Raw genomic sequence first — 14,589 nt, 5'->3', positions numbered from 1 at the left:
TGCTTTCTAGAAGGAGATTCAGAGGTGAATACCCAGCACAGGACCTGACAAACTAGCCTACACTGTCTCAAAGGTCATGGCCATGGGAGCACGTGCATATCTATAACATGGAACCACACCACTCTCGGCACTTCTAGCCATCACCTTACATCCGGCTGGTTGGACAGCCAGTCTTATTTATTTTTCCACTTGGAATGCCATAAGGGGTTTCACTATTTTTACTTCAAAAGCAGCACCATAAAAATCCTTGATGATTAGAGCTCCAGCTGTCTTAAGTTGTTTGTCAAAGGATCGGTTACTCAAATCTCCTATGGAGGGAAACAATTTCAGGCGAGAAGCCATGGGAGCTGAGAAACGCAAATGTCTCATCTCTGAAAACTTTCAGACTCCCTCCTGTTCACCGCCTGTCCTGCCCCCTGCTCCCCCTCCCCCATCCCCACCATCTGCTCTCCAGAAAGCAGATCAAATTTTCAGGCTAAGGTACTCTGGCGCCAAAGACTCAGCCCCTCCATGCTTCCCCCTGCCCCCCACCAACTCCGAAATCCAACACCACGACCCAAATGGACTGCAGCCACATAAAACCACAAAGTAAAGTTTATAAAGCTTTATTAAACATTTCAAACAGCTGTGCAACGAACACACCAAATAAAAGCTCTAGAATAGCAGTCCAAACGTTTCACAAGTATGGCCTCACAGTCCCATTCCCTAGATGGACTGCCTCCAGTTCTGTTCTCTGCCTGGCCCATCTCTCTTTCCCCTTAGGCAAGAGAGAGATGGATGGATCAGAATGAAAGGACAGGCATGCTGATCTCCAGTAGGCAGGGGCCAGGAGAAAGTCTCGTTTGCCAACACTTGTTACTGAAGCGCAGAAAAAGCAGCAAGTGACAGTCACAAAGTCTTCCTGGGTATTCTTCATAATGTACAGTCTATATGCGCAGGAACGAAGAAGCTCCTGGCAGGAGGATGATGGCCACTGCTCCCCTCTGTCTTGTCTGAACCACCTCGGAGTCCAGTGTGCTGGTCACTCTGCAATCCCCATGCTAAATAAAAACTGTAGCGGCACCTACCATATATAGCTAGCTATTGCTAAACCTCAAAATCAGAACACGTTTGATAAAGCTTCTTTAAAAGGAATATACACATGTATTTGTACACACACACGCACAGGGCACACCAAAAAATATCCAAACATCTATCAAGGGGATCATGGCTGTTATGAAACACACAGGTACTCTTCCACTCACTCAGCTGGGGACTGCTAGAACTACGTGAACACACCATACTTCAATGCTGCAGAGCATGCACGGGAGACACAATGAGGCCCCCTCCTTGGGACAGTTGAGAAAGGCAGGAGGAAGGGCAAAGGAAGTGAGGCTGGGCGGGAAAGCATGAGCCCAGACACCCAGGTGAAAGAGCAACATCTATCTGTTGCTTTCTTTCTTAAAAATGAAGTGGAGAAAATACTGAAGATTTGTGGACAACTAACAGTCAAGACATGTTTCTGTCTAGCCTGCTGAACAAGGAAAGAAGGATGAAAAAGCGAGGCTCTCGGGCGTCAGCAATCTCTTCAAATTCGAGATAAGTGCAAAAATGAGCCCTGTCTTAGACAGGTACTCCCCAAAAAAGGAAAAGGGTAGAAGAGAAATAAAGGGAAACCAGAAGAGGGACTGAGGAGTCAGTAACATTCTGGGAAGGAAGGAGACCCTGACAAGGAGGGGTCACAGAGGTGACAATGAGACTGGCATTTTATCTGCCCCAGGTCACATTGGGGCGGTTGACCAGGATGGACCCAGACTCCTCGCAGTAATGAGGCGAGGCGGGTGGTCATGCGGCCAGCCAGGACCTAGATGGGGACAGAACACACACAACCACAAGACCACCCACGACTATAGGACTTTACAATAAAAGCACCGGTCAGTGCCATTATTCACATTATAAGGATAAAACATCACAGGCCAAAAAGGCGCCGTCAGGAATGTGACACCCGCGAGGCTGCGGGATTTGAAACTCCAATGCTTTATGACCTATGTCAATGCCTCCCCTCCCGTCTTCTGCTTCCTTGGAAAGCTAACAGGGCAGGCCGTTAGGTGCCCACAACGCCGGGATCATGCGCCGATTCTGGAAGCGGGGAATCGGAGCAATGGTACAGGAAACAGTTTCCCCAGCAGCTATAGCAGATAAGGAACAAGGCTGCCAGGAAAACCAAGGCACAAATTGTGCAAGGCTTCCGTTCCAGGAGGAAGCTGAGCAGGTAGAAGCCCATGAACATGGAGTGGCTGAACCACAGGGCGGGGTTGAGGGGCTTGGGGATGAGGAGGACGGGCAGCAGCCACTGGAGGCAATACATGATCTCTGCCGGGCAGGGCCTTCACCAAGGCTGCCGGGCACCGCTGCAGGAACCGACCTAATGGGAGCCAGCGGGCGCAGGCGGCTGCCCTCCGCTTTCTTCAACCCTCACTCTCCAGGAGCTGAGCCGCTGTGCTCTCTGGCTGTCAGCCCGGGATCACCAAGGCAGCAGGGATCCTGAAGAGAAAAGTCAACACAACAGACAAACAGACAAAGAACAGACAGACAGACAAAAAAAAAAAAAAAAAGAAAACAACAACAAAAAAAACAGGAACAGAATGTATACTTATTTGGGAAAATGGATCATGGTTAACAACAGCAAATGTGAAATGCCCTTTCCTCCCTGCCCACCCGTGAAAGTTCTACTCCTCTCCAAGTCACTAATTCGGGAAGCTTCCTGGGATGTCTCCCCGGGGCTTCTCCTGGGGGATCGGGGAGAGGGCTCTTTGGCACGGTTTCACACAGTGGACTGGCTTTGCCTGGGCCCTGCCCAGCAGAGATCATGTATCGCCTCCTGGGGCTGCAGCCCGTCCTCAAGGGGCCCAGACCTCACAATACCGCCCAGTGGTTGCCAAAGGACGACCAAGGGCTCCCTGCTGTGCCCCCACATGGTAAGGACAGGGTTCTGTATCTAGCATCTCTCACAGCCATAGGTGCTCAGGCACTGAGTGCAGAGTTAAAGCTGTTAGCGGGGCACTGCCGGCCACCAGACCACAGGCAAAGGATCCTGAGGCAGCTACAGCCTCGAAATATTTTAAGATGGCAGCCTAGGCTAAGCTTGCCTTTTTCAAATAGCCCGGCGCCACTTTGCCAGAATCTGCCAACTTCTCCGAAAGTCAATGTAGAAAAAAAGTCACTATGCTACTTTGTCCAAACTGAAGTCGCTTGGATCATTACACCTCCATCTGCTGCTGGCACTATATAGAACCTGACCTCTGGGAGCTTTTAATGAAAATTAATTTTCTATCCACATAGGGGCAAATGCCAATTGGCTTCTGGGCCAGGCAGCTTGCTGGAAAGAGGTGCTTTCGGCTGGCCACCGGTGCGCGGGGACCACACTCACAAACCGCATTCCGGTCTTCCCGCCCGCAAAATCCGCGCTGTGCGAGGGACCCATAAGACTGGCGGTCTGAAAGGGACCCGCCTCACTTGGAAACGGGGCTGCGGTAGCCACAACCCTCCGGTAGCGGTAGCTTAACCCCGTTCGGTGATCCAGCCGCCCAGCGCAACGGGTACAAAGAACCCCACTGGCTAAGGCCGACCTACCAGGGCTTGGGGGAGGGGAGCGGAAGACAGAGGTCGAAACGACCTGTCCAGCAGAAAACTATCCCTGAGCATATTCCAATCACTTCTCCGTAGAGCTCCTTCCTTCCGCGCATACGAAGGGCGCCAATCCTTTCTGTATCCCTCCCACAGATAGCGGGTGACTACTGCTTTTGCGCCCAAAGCGCAGTGCCCTGGTTCAGCTCCCTACGGTAGCGACCTCCACCGCAGATTCTCATCTCCTCGCTACCGTAAGAGAGATGTAAAGAATCAGACGGGTTACGCGCTCAGGGACCCCCATGAAGCAGAGGACCTAGGCTTAAAACTCATTCAGTATTAGGAAAAGAGCGCCGAGCACGGGCCTATTATGCCAAAGCTTCTGAAAGGGGCACTACGTTTTTTGCTCTACGGGGCAAATGACCCCTCCCTAATTTCGGTTTTCCATCCATCCCCAAGGTAGGCTCTGGAGTGGCACCGGAGACTGAGCTCAAATTTGCAGGCCAGGGACTGGGAAGAAGGGCGCCACACTAAGAGACCTGCACCCCCATCCTCGCCCTGTACTCTACCCAGAGTCGTGGTACCCCTCCATTTTAAAGCAAAATCCAAAAGCAAGCACGGCGGAATCTTCTGGAAGGGGGCTAAGATGGAACTCAGGAGGCGGGGGTCGGTATGGAAAGAGCAGATGGATTATTTTTTTCCTCTCCTGGCGAATGAGGAGCGCCCCCAGCCACCCCTCCTCATAAACACCCCCCAAGGCGCGCATGCGCACTTAGGTGGCGGGCGGGTACTTAAGGCGCGGCCACCGCGGCTGCGGCAGTGCGCCCAACAGCGGACTCCGAGACCAGCGGATCTCGGCAAACCCTCTCTCTCGACCACCCACCTACCACTCTTGGAACCATGGCGGCAGTGGCGGCAGCCTCGGCTGAACTGCTCATCATCGGCTGGTACATCTTCCGCGTGCTGCTGCAGGTAAGTCTGCCGGGGTTTCGGGTGGGAGAGGGTTCCCAACTCGCGCCCCTAGAACCCGCAAGACCGCGTTGCGATTGCCGCTTCCCGGACCCGTCCTATTCCGATTGCCGCGATCCCTGCCTGCCCAAGTGCCGCTGCCGGCACCGCGCGCCCCCTGCCCATTCCCTGCGCCGTCCTCCTCGCGCTGACCCTCCCTAGTGCGCCCGCGCCTGTCCGGGAACAAAGACTCGGGGCGCGGCGGGCGACCGCTGCGGACGATCACCCAGGCATTTAGCGACCTACGCGGTAAGAAAAACCCGCTACACCCGGACTCGACCCCAGGAGGGAGGCGGGGCACTACTGTGTTGCAAGACTTTACAGCTCGCAGAGTGAAAATTTTCCACCTTAAAAAATTGCGCATTGCGGAGAAATTTTATTTAAAAAAACATATAGCGCTTGCGGGGGTGGAACAAAAAATAAGTTAGAAAAAGGCACTTCTCAGAAAAAAATAAAAATTACTTCGCAAAAAAAAAAACCCCTACAACGAATAAAAGTAGTTCACAGGAAAACAGAAAAACGCGCATTGCAGGAAAAATAAATTGGAGAAAAGCACTTGGCAGAAAAAAATGCATTAGATTAAAAACGCACTGCAGAAAAAAATTAGACAAGGGAGCTAACGGAAAAAAATGAATCGGACAAAAACGCTTTAAAGAAAAAAATCAGAGGAAAAAGCCCCTCGAGAGAAAAATAGAAGGGGAAAAAAAGCGCTTCCAAAAAAGGACAATTGCTTTACGAGAAAAAAAAATCAAAAAGAGGCAAAAGCGCTTTGTGTAAAAAGAGATAAATCAGAAGAAAGCGCTTTGCCCATAAAATCATTTACCCTAAAAGCTCCCTTTGCAGGAAGAATTCCCTGCTAAGGGAATCCTTTGCCAAAGGAATCGCATATTTCCTTCAAGGTGTTCCTGGAATGCTGCATTTACTGGGTAGGATTCGCTTTTCGAAATCCTCCAGGGACACAGCCCATTGCGAGAAGTGAGGTATACCTAAGTTGTGGGTCCAATCAGCTTGCCGCCATGCAGCTCTCAGCACAGTTGGAAAAGCTCCAGCTGCCCTGACTCGTGGACAAGCTGCGCCCGCGCCCGCCTCTCCAGCCTACGCTGGATGGGCGGGCGGGGCAGGGGGTGGGGCGGGGGTGGGCACGGCAGCACTACAGACATGCTGTGGGTGCTCTCCACTAAGGGTGGGTCTTGGGTTTCTCGCCACAGGTGTTCAGGTACTCCCTGCAGAAGCTGGCGTACACGGTGTCGCGGACCGGACGGCAGGTGTTGGGGGAGCGCAGGCAGCGAGCCCCCAACTGAGGCCCCAGCTCCCAGCCCTGGGCGGCCGTATCATCAGGTGCTCCTGTGCATCTCGGCCAGCACGGGAGCCAGTGCCGCACAGGAATGTGGGGTCCCCTGTGTTCCCTCGCCAGAGGAGCACTTGGCAAGGTCAGTGAGGGGCCAGTAGACTCCCGGAGAAGCAGTACCGACAATGACGAAGATACCAGATCCCTTCCCAACCCCTTTGCACCGGTCCCACTAAGGGGCAGGGTCGAGAGAGGAGGGGGGATAGGGGGAGCAGACCCCTGAGATCTGGGCATAGGCACCGCATTCTGATCTGGACAAAGTCGGGACAGCACCATCCCAGCCCCGAAGCCAGGGCCATGCCAGCAGGCCCCACCATGGAAATCAGAACACCATACCAGCCAGCAGAATGGACATTCTGACATCGCCAGCCGAAGCCCTGAATCTTGGTGCAGCACCAACCGCGTGCCTGTGTGGCGGGACTGGAGGGCACAGTTGAGGAGGGAGGGTGGTTAAGAAATACAGTGGGGCCCTCTCGCTGTCCCTTGCCCAGGGCACTTGCATTCCAGCCTTGCTGCATTTGCTCCCTCGATTCCCCTTTCCTCCTCACTGCCTCCCAAGCTCACCCTACTCCAAAATAATGTGTCACTTGATTTGGAACTATTCAAGCAGTAAAAGTAAATGAATCTCACCTTTACTAAAACAATTTCTCTGAACCCCCCTTGCCCCTCACTGATCTTGCTTTTCCCTGGTCTCACGCAGTTGTGGTCAATATTGTGGTAATCGCTAATTGTACTGATTGTTTAAGTGTGCATTAGTTGTGTCTCCCCAGCTAGATTGTAAGCTCCTGGAGGACAGGGACCACCTCTACAAAAAATAAAAAAAGTACCTCCCCTGTCTCGCACAGTGTCCCAGGACCCTGCGGTGCAGTGGAGGCGCACCAAAACTTTGTCTCTTGTGATTTCTTTAGCGGCATCAACATACACTTCTAAGACTCAGCTGATGTGCCCATTGTGGAATAGGCACACTGCTTGGGGGAGGGAGGAAAAGGAGGGCCATCAAAATTGCAATAAGCTGGGCCCCTCACACACGCAACCCCATCTCAATGCTGTCCTGTGATAAAGGACCATTTCCCCCTCTCCCCAAAGAGAAAGGCTGACATCTTCACTTGTGGTCCTGGAATAAGGGACCACTTCCCCCTCCCCAAAGGGATAGGTGCTTTACTTGTGGTCTTAGGATAAGGGGCCAAAGCAGGTAATCACTTTGGGAAAGATGAGAGGAGGGGAAAAAGGTGGGAGTAGCCCTCCAAAGAGGTACTAGGGACCAAGGGGGTGATTTCAGAACACAAAGCCTTACTTCAGGTCTCCATCCAGGAGCCCCAAGGAAATGAGTACTGGGCAGGGTGGACAGTGGCTTAGACAATGAGTATGGGATAAGAGGTGCAGCGTGGTGCCTTCTCCACCCAGCTTAATGCTGCAGGCCCCATATCCACCAGGACCACTACAAAGACAATCTGCCTGGCCTTGCTACTCTGCAGGGTCTCCTGGCCCCACCTCACCCCAGAAACCTCTCTCCCCAATACTGGGTTTCTGCTTTTCCCAGCACCAGCCTCCTTATTCTTAGGGATGCTTACCAGGTCCCTGGCCCTGGGCTCTCCCCTGCCATCACGTCAGGGTGGGCAGTGCTCGGCCTCGGACTTGTCTTCCTCTCCCACTCCCCAGTGAGTCAGGGCTCTTTCTAAAAGGGGTCAGCTGACTGTCTCACCAAATGGCCCTGCCGCCTGTTCAGCCTTGTCTCTGGCTTTATGTGTCCCTGTCACTACACACCTGTTGCTGGGTCAACACCAACGGAGGGAGTTGGAGGGCCATAAATCTCTCTTCTTGCCACTTCTTCGAATCCCTTAGTCACAGCTGTCACAAATACTTCTGGAGCACAAACTACCTTGCCCTCTTAAGCCTGATCATGTTTCCCTCCCCAAAGCAAGCCCTTATGTTTCTTAGCCCAATCACCAGCACCTCTAAAGGCATCTAAAACTTCATTAGGTATCAGAGAATTATAGGGGTGGGGAGGTGCAGATCCCGGTTCTGGTCTTGGCTTTGCCACCAATCAGCCTAGGGAACCTGGACATGTCACCTTATACCCTTCATCTTCAGTTTCCCTCTCGAAGAGGGCCTCTGAGATGCCAGTGAACCCTAACATGCTAGAAACTGCTGTCGCAGTGGCAATCAGGACTCATCAGGACTCGGAGAGGATGTGCAATCTGAGACTTCATCTTTCTTAGGCTGGGTGGCTATAGCTGCTACCATAGCCTGAAGGTGAGGCAGGTCTCCTCTCGCCCCAGTGTGACTCATCAGCAGGCAATGCCCACACCTCCTCCCTTCTGAACCCCGTATCTTGGCAGGCCTCAAAACTGGGAGTTTCTGTGGTTTTCCACACGAATCCCACAGAATCATGAACATACCGACATGTGTTCTCCATGAAGGCTGACCCTCCCTTCAGAGCTTTTGAGGGGTATGCCCATAGCCCCACTGCCCCTGATGCTCTAACCTCAGCCCAAGTGACAAGGTAGCAGATCTCAGGGAGGTGGGCCAAAGGAGCATGGTAAGAGCTGGCTGCTCTGGACACAGCACCTCCTGTGCCCCCACTTAGAAGACAGGAGGCTACTGGTAGCCCCAGAGCTTTCCATATCATCTTGGCAAAGCCCTTTTCCTCCATCCATCCATCAGCAGGGCTGTGAGTGTGGCAAGGTGAGATGACAGATTTCCAGGCAAGGTCTGCCCTGGTGGCCTGCACCTGCATGTGTGGGCTTCAATGTGCAATGTCCACTCCCCATTTGCATCCTCCACCCACAACACCTCATGTTCTGGCAGCAAACTTAACCCAACAGAGAAGACAGTGCATTCACTTTCCATCCAGTGCAATGCCATGCAATGCCTAGATGGTCCAAACACACCTTGTTTATAAAATTTTTTCCACAAACTATACCATTAAACATTTTATTCTGATAGAGAGCAATGCGAAGAATTGAAAATGACTAGTGTTTTACTGCACAGCCCTTAGTCACAGTGCTGAATGTCCCCTTTGCCTAAACCATCATTGCTCCCAGAAGACTTTGCCCCCACAAGGCCAAGGACAGAGCAGATCTGTTGGGAAGGAATTGGGAATGGCTCTGTGGGACTCCATCAACAGGTGAGAGACCCTTGAGACTAATGCTCCAGAATGTTAGTTTCTTAGCCTAACCAGCTGAAGTTAAGTCCAGAGGTGTTTAGGTACCATAACTTTTAGGGATGCAGGGTGCCATGTGACACTGTTACCTTTATCTGTGGAATATTTGAATTGTTACTGAAGGAAGGGATGTCTGCTGCCAGGGAAGGGCAGGGGCAAGTTCCTTGAGCTTGGGCAACAGATTACTGTTGGATCGGGGAGCAGGTTTGCTGTGAGCCATTTACTAGATATCTATTTTGAAATGTGTATCTCCTCAGGAGCCAACACCCCAAAGGGAGATTCTGAATTTGCAGTTAACTTCCCCCCCCGCCCCCACCCCCCAGAGATTTAAACGTGTGCACTCATGCACATACACAAAACACTAGTCAAACAACAATCTCTTTTCCCCCGTTGACCTCTGACTTCCTCTATATGCCCCAGAGACACGTTGTCACCATCTTCCCTGGGAGTGATCCTGTTTATCCTCCCCTCCGCGACTTGCCCTCCCACAGGGCCCATGCCCCAGCAGGATCCAGATTCCTGAGCATTTGCAGAGCAGGAAGTCAAGAGAGGCAGGCAACGCGTGGTTCTTGGTATATCGCACACGGACAGGCTTGAAATGGAATGCATGTGTTTCAAAGATAGGAGAACAACAACAAAAAAAGACAGCCTAACCCAGATTCCTCTTTGAAACAACATATTACAGATTAAAGGTTAAACTGTTTTTGGCAGCAACTCTAACAAGACTAATTTCAGATATGGAATTGACCTGGTCACTGGAAACCGACCAGGCTTCCCGTGATCAAATCTTTTAACAGATTTGCTTGACATTAACTAGTCTGATTTAAAACAAACAAGCAAACAAGATCTAACACTTGGCATTAGCACTTAAGCTGGAACTTTTTTTTGGTCCCAGCTTTGGTGTTGCCGTCCAGAAGGCTGACGGGATGACTGGACCATGTCAGGCAGGGCAGAGAAGCCATCCCCAACACACCAGTTCCCTGAAAGGGATAGACGATCCAAACCTATAAACAGAAAGGCTGTTTTTTTCCGAGGACAGACCCCAGTCTCCCAACATTTAGCGCTGAAATGGGACACAGAGGCCTGTAAGAAAACTAAAGGAGATTTGGAAAGGGGAAGGAAAAAACAACTGTCTCCCATCCCCCATGCTTCCTTTCCAGGCCATTAGTGCGCCAGGCATTCCATTCCTTCAGCTGCCCTTGAGGGCCACTCCCCACGTCTATAGAAGGAAAGGGAAGGGATGTCCACCCTTGATGTAAAGTTGGAGGGAGTAAGAAGCGCCCGCGACTCGTAGCAGAGCGTCAGCCTATCACCCCAGACACCGAAGCGGAGCCTCAGGAGACCCTCTCTCCCCTCACCCCTACGCTCCCCCCACCCCAAAAAAAACAACTAAAGGAACGCAACTACACTGATGGGGACAGAGTGACAGGCCTCTCACAAGCTGGGCACCCTGCCGTGGAACCCGGGGCCGCACAGATGGTGGGCGCGCTCCCCAGCCCCGTGTCCCCGGCTCTGCCTGTCTCAGCCTGCAAGGGCGCTGACCTTGGACAAGGCCAGAGCCAGCACCCAGGAGTACTATGACCCACCCCCGGGCTGGGAAGGGACCCCTAAGGCCCAGGCTAGGTCCAATCACGGCAATCACCTGAAGGCGGACAGGGGCGCCCTGCCTTCCCGGGGTATGCGGAAGGAAAACCCCAGTGACGGGGACCCGGCGACGCCTAAGGTGACCCAGAAGAGATAATATGGCGGCGCGGCCGCACGGAGGGCCTCTCATCCCGCCCCAAGCAGGTTGACGCCACGGTACCTGCAAGCCCTGCCATGGCGCCGCCGCCACTGTCGCCGTCTGCCGCAGCCTGACTCCACCTCAGCTCGCCACCGACGCCGCAGGAAGCCGGGGAGACGCCCCCTTAGTCTTCTAGTCTAGCCGGCCGAGGACCCATCCTGGGATCGGGCTGCCTACCGCAGACGCCTGATCACACGGCCCGAAGAGGGGGGCTCACCTTCGCCCCATTTCCCGTAAATATCCGCCACAGACCACCTTTGAGGACTTTGTACTCAATTTTACAAAACTCTGGGAGCGCCGAGGTCCTCAAGCCCGAATAATTTTTATCAGGCGCAGTGTGGACAGCCCCGAAGCGCGGCCGGGTCCCCTCATGCATATGCAGCAGATTGTGATCTTTACTCCGTGAGCGCCGGGCGGGACGGGTTGTGTTCCTGTTGGTGAGCCCGCGTCGTTCTTGCCCGCGTGGATGGTCCGTGAACTCGAGGAAAACCTTCTCGTGGCTCAAAGTCCACTCCTTCCCTAGCTTCTCATCATGCAGCCAAGGCTCAGGAGCTGAAAGGTCCGGGCTCAGAACTTGGGACTGCCTTGGGTCAGGCCCCGACTCCCCCACTTGCCCGGTACCTTGGGCCAGCGAGCCCCTCGCCCACCCCGACCCGGCTTCTGATGAAATGCCCACCTTAGGGCTTTTATGAGGCTTGAATGAGTCCGTGTAGTCATGTATTAGCTAATTAAGCATATTCCTTGGGCGCTTACTGTACCCAAGCGCCGTGCTAAAGGCAGGTAGAGTGGGTGACCTGGGTCTGTTTCTGACCTCAAGGCGCTGCCAGTCTAATGGCGGGTAGGCGGGGAGACAGTCGTATAATCACTGTATATCAGTGACTTTAATCAATACATAATTACACATCATGGGAAGTGCTGTGAGAAGAAGTAGAGAGTGTTAGGAGAAATTAATGGAATCCTAATGTAGGGAGAGGGTGGAACCTCCTTGGGAAGATGGCATTTAGGTTGAGAAACCAAGGACGATTAGGGCAAGAGTGAGAGGGGAAATGTTCTAGGCGGAAAGAACATTTGTTCCAGATGTGGAGCTGGGAAGGGGCAGAGGTAGGGTGAGGTGAGCACGGCAGAAAACAGGTCAGCTACATACTGAATTTGGCTTTTCTCTTGAGAGTCAGGGGAAGCCATTTTCATCAGGAAAAGGATAGCAAATTTGGATTTCTGAAAGGCCACCCAGGCCGCGTGGCTTGGAAAGCACTCAGGAGTGGGTGTAGGCAGACCAGTTAGGAGGTGGTTGCAGCTTTCCAGACAAAAGCTTATGCTGACTCAGACAGGGTGGTGGCTTGGGGAGGTGAAGGGTGGAAGATTGGACGTGGGTAGATGTGGAGGCATTGGCAATAACTCCTCGCTAGGTTTTAGCCTTGAGTAAATGAAAGGGTAAAAGAGTCCTTGGCCAAGACGAGAAAGCCTGAAAGAGGAACAGACTGAGGGGGAAGATCAAGTTCGGCTTTGAGAAGTTGTTTGAAATGTCTGGGCAACATGCAGGCAGAGAGGGTGAGTAGGCAGGTTTATGTGACACAGGAGCTGCGAACGGAGGCTGGGGCAGGAGATACATATTTGGGGGCCATCAACACAAAGGTCATGGTGCTGGGTGAGAACGCAAGTGAAAGAAGGTGGAGAGAAAAGTGGGCAGAAGAGGAGGATCCAGGAAAGGAGACTGAGAAGCAGTGGCCAGTGGGGTAGAAAGAGGACCAAGTGAGTGTGGGTCCTAGAGAGGAGGTTTCAGGAAGGAGGGAGTGCTCAGTGGGGCTGATGCTCTAGAGAACAGAAATGGAGCCGTTGGGGTTTGGGAATAAAGGTTGGTGGACTGTATCTTTTATGTTGCAAGTTAAACACACAACTACATCAATTGGATTAAAAAAAAAAGTAGCCTGCCACTCAGTGGCTAGGCAGTGTCATCAAGGACCGAGGTTCATTTTATCTTCTGTCCTTGTGCTGGTTTCATGCTCATGGCCACAAGATGGCTATCCAGTTCCTGGGGTCACACCCTAAGCAAGGAGATGTCCATTTCTCCTCCAGCTGAGACTCAAAACAGGCCTGAATGTGGCCTCACACCATCCTGCTGCTTACAGACTAAAGGATCAATGCATTCATGGCAGCCACACCCAGTATCCAACACTGAATGACAAGAGGAGTCTTGTAGTGAAAGCTCTTGTTTAGAAAAAGAGAGCCAGCTTTGCAGATGCCACTGGGATCCCCATACTGTCAGCCATGGTCAACCCCACCTTGTTCTTTGACATCACTGTCGACGACAAGCCCTTAGGCCCCTTTCCTTCGAGCTGTTTGCAGGCAAGATTCCAAAGACAGCAGAAAACTTTCGTGCTCTGAGCACTGGAGAGAAAGGATTTGGTTATAAGGTTTCGTGCTTTCACAGAATTATTCCAGGGTTTATATGTCAGGGTGGTGACTTCACACGCCATAATGGCACTGGTGGCAAGTCCATCTGTGGGGAGAAATCTGATGATGAGAACTTCATCCTAAAGCATACAGGTCCTAGCATCTTGTCCATGGTAAATGCTGGACCCAACACAAACGGTTCTCAGTTTGTCATCCGTACTGCCAAGACTGAGTGGTTGGATAGCAAGCATGTAGTCTTTGGCAAGGTGAAAGAAGGCATGAAGATTGTGGAGGCCATGGAGCTCTTTGGGTCCAGGAATGGCAAGACCAGCAAGAAGATCACCATTGCTGACTGTAGACAACTCCAATAAGTTTGACTTGTGTTTTATCTTCACCACCAGACCATTCCTTCTGTAGCTCAGGAGAGCACACTTCCACCCTATTTGCTTGCAGTATCCTAGAATCGTTGTGCTCTCGCTGCAGTTGCCTTTGGGTTTCATGTTTTCCTTTTTCCCTTCCATGCCTAGGTGGATTCCAGAGTTTATGATTATGAAATGAAAACTAACAAAAAAAGAAAAAGAGAGCTGAATGTTGAGAGGCTATGGAGCAACAAATTCTTGCAGTGCTGATGGCAGAGGAAATTGGTACAGCCACTTTGGAAAACTGATAGTATCTACAAAATCTAAACATACACCTATGCTGTGATCTAGAATTTCCACTCCTAGATATATACCCGAGAGAAATGAGTGCCTATGTCTACATGGAGACTTGTGCAAGAATGTTCATAGAAGACTTTTTCATAGCTCAAATTGGAAATAGTTCAATGTCCATCACCAGAGAATGGATAAATTGTGGCATGTTCATGCAATGGAATACTGTGTTTTATATATAAAAGAACAAACTACTGTTACATGTAATAGTACCAATTAATCTCACATACAGTATGTGGACTAAAAGAAGCCAGATACAGAATAGTACATACCACATGAATCCATTCATATGAAGCTCAAGTAATCTATAGGGTTAGAAATCAAAATGGTAGTTACCTGGGTCAGGTCAGGAGTAGAGATGGGAAAGGAGCAAGAGGAGCTTTTCTGGGGTGCTGGAAGGATTATATCTTCTTCTGGCTGGTGATTATATAAGTGAAAATGCATCAAGTAAAAATTCACCATAAGACTAGGGGACTTCGGGAGGCAGAGGCTGCAGTGAGCCAAGATCGTGCCACTGCTCTCCAGTCTGGGCGACAGAAGGAGACCCTGTCTCAGGGGAAGAAAAAGAAAGAAAAAAGAC

General features: G+C 51.6%; 2 protein-coding genes and 1 pseudogene across 11 annotated transcripts in view; 2 read left to right on the top strand and 1 right to left on the bottom strand.

Annotated features, from left to right (window-relative positions):
* BLCAP (BLCAP apoptosis inducing factor) overlaps nucleotides 1-11,282 on the bottom strand; it is a 34,013-nt gene extending 22,731 nt beyond the window's left edge. For 7 of the 8 annotated variants that reach the window (XR_010119395.1, XR_010119394.1, XR_010119393.1 and 4 more), the window contains exon 1: nucleotides 10,930-11,282. Coding sequence is in view for 1 of the 8 variants with exons in the window: in XM_055265402.2 (XP_055121377.1) it covers nucleotides 2,084-2,347 (264 nt within the window). In the remaining 7 variants the exon portion in view is untranslated. Of the gene's footprint in view, nucleotides 1-589; nucleotides 2,524-10,929 lie in introns of those variants that run through there. The other variant, XM_055265402.2, reaches the window with a different exon arrangement.
* Nucleotides 4,352-6,846, top strand: NNAT (neuronatin). 3 transcript variants are annotated; one of them, XM_055265403.2, is made up of 3 exons: nucleotides 4,352-4,578; nucleotides 5,514-5,594; nucleotides 5,823-6,846. In XM_055265403.2, the coding sequence occupies exons 1-3, from the start codon at nucleotides 4,507-4,509 to the stop codon at nucleotides 5,913-5,915; spliced, it is 246 nt and encodes an 81-aa protein (XP_055121378.1). In that variant the 5' UTR covers nucleotides 4,352-4,506; the 3' UTR covers nucleotides 5,916-6,846. The 3 variants fall into 3 exon arrangements, with proteins under 3 accessions (XP_055121378.1, XP_063489641.1, XP_055121379.1); XM_063633571.1 differs by having other exon boundaries at nucleotides 4,369-4,578; nucleotides 5,514-5,589; XM_055265404.2 differs by lacking the exon at nucleotides 5,514-5,594 and having other exon boundaries at nucleotides 4,378-4,578.
* Nucleotides 11,283-11,320: 38 nt separating the features above from the next.
* LOC129474260 (peptidyl-prolyl cis-trans isomerase A-like) lies at nucleotides 11,321-13,820 on the top strand (annotated as a pseudogene).
* Nucleotides 13,821-14,589: the final 769 nt, after the last annotated feature.

Source organism: Symphalangus syndactylus, chromosome 24 (assembly GCF_028878055.3).
Source record: "Symphalangus syndactylus isolate Jambi chromosome 24, NHGRI_mSymSyn1-v2.1_pri, whole genome shotgun sequence".
NCBI lineage: Eukaryota > Metazoa > Chordata > Mammalia > Primates > Hylobatidae > Symphalangus > Symphalangus syndactylus.
This window is presented reverse-complemented; position numbering and strand designations above follow the sequence as displayed.

Coding starts and splice junctions, on each gene's coding strand:
- NNAT (XM_063633571.1), top strand. CDS start 4,507: ATGGCGGCAGTGGCGGCAGCCTCGGCTGAACTGCTCATCATCGGCTGG. Junction 4,579..5,513: donor TCTTCCGCGTGCTGCTGCAG/GTAAGTCTGCCG, acceptor ATTTCCTTCAAG/GTGTTCCTGGAATGCTGCAT. Junction 5,590..5,822: donor GACACAGCCCATTGCGAGAA/GTGAGGTATACC, acceptor TTCTCGCCACAG/GTGTTCAGGTACTCCCTGCA.